General features: G+C 67.9%; 1 protein-coding gene across 5 annotated transcripts in view; it reads right to left on the bottom strand.

The window, feature by feature from the left end:
- Window positions 1-429: 429 nt before the first annotated feature.
- The window catches only part of SREBF1 (sterol regulatory element binding transcription factor 1), a 25,227-nt gene continuing 20,771 nt past the window's right edge, over window positions 430-4,885 (bottom strand). For 4 of the 5 annotated variants that reach the window (XM_040630160.1, XM_040630156.1, XM_040630158.1 and 1 more), the window contains 5 exons: window positions 2,761-2,893; window positions 2,429-2,594; window positions 1,793-1,993; window positions 1,595-1,703; window positions 430-1,245 (listed from right to left, as the gene is read on the bottom strand). In XM_040630160.1, the coding sequence (XP_040486094.1) occupies window positions 1,016-1,245; window positions 1,595-1,703; window positions 1,793-1,993; window positions 2,429-2,594; window positions 2,761-2,893 (839 nt within the window). In that variant the 3' untranslated portion in view covers window positions 430-1,015. Of the gene's footprint in view, window positions 1,246-1,594; window positions 1,704-1,792; window positions 1,994-2,428; window positions 2,595-2,760; window positions 2,894-3,008; window positions 3,119-4,885 lie in introns of all 5 variants that reach the window. The other variant, XM_040630157.1, reaches the window with a different exon arrangement.

Genomic DNA, 4,885 nt, shown 5'->3' with positions numbered 1-4,885 from the left:
AACCCGGGACAGGGTGGGAAGATGAGACCAACAGCCCAGACAAATGGGGATACCAGGCTGTAGCTCGGATCACAACAGATCCTTAAGGACACGGAGTCATCCTCTCAGGTCACCCTGGGAACTGACAGGAGTAGAAGCAGGGAGGTGGGAAGGGACAGCTGAGACCACAACAAGACCTGAAGGATTAAGGGTTTGATACAGCCCAACCGTGTAGCCCAGAAATTGGTGGAATCCAGGTCACCTGGAGGTCACTGTGACAGGCCTCCCACATCGAAGGGACAGTGTTGGTCCCTTTGGACTGATGGGAGTGGGAAACCTTTGTCTGGGTGCTGGGGTGGGAGGAGAGGGAGAGGCCCAAAGGACCCTGTCTGGTCCGCTAGTCTATTAGCTTAAGCACACACCCTCCTCCCCAAAGGAACAAAACCCAGATTATAAATAATTTCATCTTTTATTCTCTGTACAAAACTTCTCAACCTATGAAAATAAAGTTTGCAAAAGGCAAAGTAACACTTGAGCCTCAGAGGCCAGGAGGCTGGTGCGCCCTGATCTACATATGTACAAGTCTCTCCACAAGGGAGAGAGGCGCCTTGGAGTAGGACCCCCTTGCTGGCTGGGAAAGCCAAGTAGGCCCCTCAGCTCGGTGAAATGTACCCCTCTGTGAGACAGGAGAGGGAAAAGCCACTGGGTGGGTGCCTGCCGAGCAAGGTCACATCGGCGGGCCCGGGGCCCTGCAATCCCCCGATCCGCCACCAGAGGTCAGCACCATGCTGGCCGCCGCTCGCTCGTCGGGTTGGGGCGCAGTTGGGAGGGGCGGGGAGGGGGCGGGGAGGGGCGGGTCGCGCCCCCTCCGGCCTCCCAGGTCAAGAGGCAGCAAAAGCCCCTGAGCGCCTCCCATCCCCCCAGGAAACAGTGCAGTACGTGGGTGGACCGTGGGCACTTGGGGTCTCCAGCGCTGCCTTCGGCCGTCGAGGCTCCGGCCCGGCACACAGGCCCGGCTGGGGCCGCCGACCGGGATCTAGCTGGAGGTGACGGTGGTCCCGCCGCCCAGGCGCATGAGCATTTGCTGGCAGTCGTGCAGCAGGCGGCGATCGCCGAGCTTCTCGAGCGTGCGCGCCGCCTCGGCCAGCATGCCCACGCGCTGCCCCGGAGCCGACAGGAAGCCGGGCGGCAGGTAGCAGGAGGCCAGCAGCAGGGCCTCGGCGTGCTCCCGCCGCGTGGGCCGCGGTTCCAGCTCCGCCGCCGCGCCTGCGCACACCACACGGGCGTCAGGGGCGGGGCCGCGTCCGCACCGGGGCGGGGCTCAGGGTCCGGCCCCGCCCCCTCCGGCCCCGCCCATCTCAGGCGCACGAGTGGAGCCTCAGACCCCTCCCCAGGGCCTGTCCCGTACAAGGAACTGGAGCACAGTCGCCTACCGCGCGGGTGACAGTGGTCCCCAGTGGATTTCTCTGGTAGGAAATCGCCCTCTGGCAACCACCGTGAAGTCCCTCGGCCTCTGCTCGGCATCCATCACACCCTATCCGGGCCTTCCCAGCGGGGCGGGGCGGGGAGGCAGGGCCCGAACCCACCCCCTACCAGCGCAGCGCCCCCCGCTCACCTTTGCCGCAGGGGCCTGCCCTCCTCCGCAGACTGCGGTCCAGGAGCTGGTGTGTCCGCGTGGGGCTGGCCCCCGCCATCAGCCGGGCCGTGGCCTCGTGCAGGAACACCTGGGCAGGAGGGGGCCGGGAGACTCGGGGTTCAGGCCGGACCCCCACCCTCCCCACATCTGCTGGTAAGGGGCCCCGTGGGCACTCACCCTCCGCATGGCCGGCCGGCAGCTCTGTGCCAGACGCCTCAGGCCACTCAGGTCCCGTTGGAAGCCGCGCAGTTCGAGAGCCGAGGCCTGGGCCCCAGCGCCCGGGCCCTGCGAGGCCTGCGTGGGTGCAGGCGGCTGCTGCCGCCGCCACAGGCTAGTTCGTGCCACCAGGAGCAAGTCACACAGGAGCAGCTGCATGGCCTGGGGTGAGGGAGCAGGGCAGGGGTCACGGGGGGCTCCAGCTGTGGGAGGGGACGGGTGGGGGCCCGCGGTGCCAGGGGCCGGCTCCGGGCTGCACTGCCGAGGCACTGCACCCGCGTCACTCACGTGCAATGCAACAGCAATGCACCGCGGGGCCGCCCGCCTCTCCAGGCCCCCACGCCTGCCACCTGCCACAGGAGCAGCCTCCAAAGAGGGCTCTGCCAGACCCCTCACCCCCCCGCAGTGGGGCCAGAGGGGGGCAGCCACTCTCCCCTGGACCCAAGCCTTAGCCAAAAAGCCAGGCGAGCTGGGCCCGCCGGCCGGTACTGGGGGGCTAACCCCACAGTCTTCTGCCGCACAAGGGGGGACATCCAGGGATGGAAAGGGGGTGACCGCCCCCCTCAGACCTGCCAGGCCCCCGGCACCACCCCTCACCTTGTCAATGGAGTTGCCAGCTGGTGTGGTGGCCAGGCTCTCCTGCAGGTAGCCACTGGCCTTCTCACACATGGCCAGGCTGGCCGGGCCAGACTCTGCCTTCCCGCGGCCCAGCACGGCCCGGGCAGCCTTGAAGGAGTGCAGAGCCGCCCTGGGCAGGGGTCTCCTGTTGGGGCCAGGGCAGAGGACTGATGGTCAGACCGGGCCCGGGCCCTCACGAAGCTCCCCGCTGCCCTGGCTCTGGCTTCAAGCGACCCCAACCGCAGAAAACAAAGGCCTGGGGGGGGGGCAGCACCGAGCTGGGGGGCCGGGAACACCCGGCCTCTACTCACTCAGACTCCTGCAGGGCACGGGGCAAGTGCTCCACCAGCGGGTACAGCCGCTCAGCCGCCTCCTCGTCACGCCGCAGCCAGTGGGTCACCACGGCCGTCAGCGAGGCCCACCACTTGGCCACGGGGTCTGTGCCTGCGGGGGGCGGGGGTGGGGAGGCTCCCTGAGGCTCAGCCACGCTGCAGCCCAGGCGGAGCCGCTGCGGAGCTGGGGGGCGCCGGGGCTCCCGGGGCGGGGGCTGGGGGCTCACCGGTGGTGGCGGCCATGCTGGAGCTGATGGAGAAGCCGCAGGCAGGCGCCCCGGCCAAGTCGGAACAGCTGTGGAGCAGCTGCAGGTACCCCAGGGCGTCTGAGAACTCCCTGTGGCGGAAGAGACGCCTGGCTCTCAGGCCCGGTGGCAGCGGTCCTGCGAAGGCCCTGGCCCCCTCCCCTCCCACCAGAGCAGCCTGACCTCCCCGCTCTGTCTCTTCCTGGCAAGCTGCCAGGGAGACCGACCCAGGGAGGAACAGACGCGCCGAAGGCTGCACAGCAGGTGGAAGTAGCCCGGTGCTGGCCACCCCCCCACGGCCCCGGACACAGCCAGTCCCCGGCTCTACCATGGAGGGAGCCTGCCTTGGGGGGCGGGGGTGCAGGGCCACTCACCTGTCCCCATCAGCCGCTCCAGGGCTGGGACTGGGCTGAGCCACACAACTCAGTGCTCGCTCCAGGAGATGTTCAGTGAACAGCTGAGTCACCTGGGCCAAGGGGTCCACTGTGGGGAGGAGTGGGTGAGCGGGGGCGGCAGGAGGGCCCCCTGCGTCTCCACATTCACCTCTCCCACACCAGCAGCTCTTTCCTGGGCGGGTGGGACAGATAAATACCGCGCCCGCTACCCCGGGCAGTGTAATCTACTTCATAACACGCCTTGACCAGCTCTGTTCCTGCCATCTGATCTCCTTACTCAGCACTGCTCTTGCCTGGGATCACCTCCCGAATCAACCACCTGCCCCCAAACTCCTGTCTCTCTCTTTGCTTCGAAGAGCCCCAACGGAGACAGACCCAGCCTTCCTGCTCCTGCAGCCCCACAGCAACAACAGACGGGGGTGGGGGTGGGCATTAGACCGGGGTGGGCAGGGACATCCAGAGTGCAGGGACAAGGGATGGGACAGGAATGAGGAATGGGAATGGGCCATGAAGGAGGCAGGGCGACGGGATGGGCACGGCGAGAGAGCACCTGGGTTGCCGGCCAAGCTATACAGGCTCTCCTCGGGCACTGCACACGGCCCAGTCCCCATCCAGACAGAACGGTGGCCCACGGGTGGCACAGCCACTGCATGGCAAGAGGCACCGAGCCGCTTTGTGCCAGGCAGGCCTGGCGGGCGCTACTCAGGAAGAAGCGCTGTGGGGGAGGAGCGGGGCTGTCACACTGGACCCAGACAGGGACTCACACCCAGCCCTGGGACTGTGACCCCAGCTGGGCCTAGATCCCATCCCCCTCCCCATAACCGTGAGCCCCTTGCCCCGGAGCCACCGCTAAGAGCTGCAGAGACAAGCTCCCCAGCCCTGTCCCCACGCCCACCACCCACTCACTGTCAGAAAATGCAAAGCCCGCGGAGACTGGTCTTGACCCCAGCGCGCGACATAGATCTCGGCCAGTGGCCACGGACACGCGTCCCCCCACATTCCGCCAGGTTCAGGGCGCTCAGGGCCAGATTGGCGGCAGGAGGTGCCCGCCCGCGCTACTTCCTGGGAACGGGCGGGAGGTGAGGCAGGGTGCGGCAGCGGGGCGGCGGGAGCCCCCAGGCCCAGTTGCTCGCCCCTCATACCCATGGTGTGCAGCTGGTGCAGCTTGTGTAGAGCCGCGCCGCGTCGGGCGCTGGTGCGGGCGTCCGCCTGCAGGGCCCAGTCCTCTGCAGGCCCCGGCCCGGCCCGCCAGCCAGCGGCCCACCCACAGTCGCTGCAGCAGGTGGCGGATGAGGCTCCAGAGCAGGCTGCAGGCCAGGTCCAGGTGGGAGGTGGGCAGCGGGCGGCCCAGGGCCGCGGGGCCAGCCACAGCTGCTGGGCAGCCTGGGCGAGTCCCCTGGGGACGAGCGTTTCCAGGTGAGAAAAGGGTGATCAGAGTATCTAGGCACATGATACCCCTCCTGC

Source organism: Ursus maritimus, unplaced genomic scaffold (genome assembly GCF_017311325.1).
Source record: "Ursus maritimus isolate PB19 unplaced genomic scaffold, ASM1731132v1 scaffold_14, whole genome shotgun sequence".
Taxonomy (NCBI): domain Eukaryota; kingdom Metazoa; phylum Chordata; class Mammalia; order Carnivora; family Ursidae; genus Ursus; species Ursus maritimus.
Note: the sequence above shows the minus strand (reverse complement) of the source record. Positions and strands in the feature narration are given on the sequence as shown.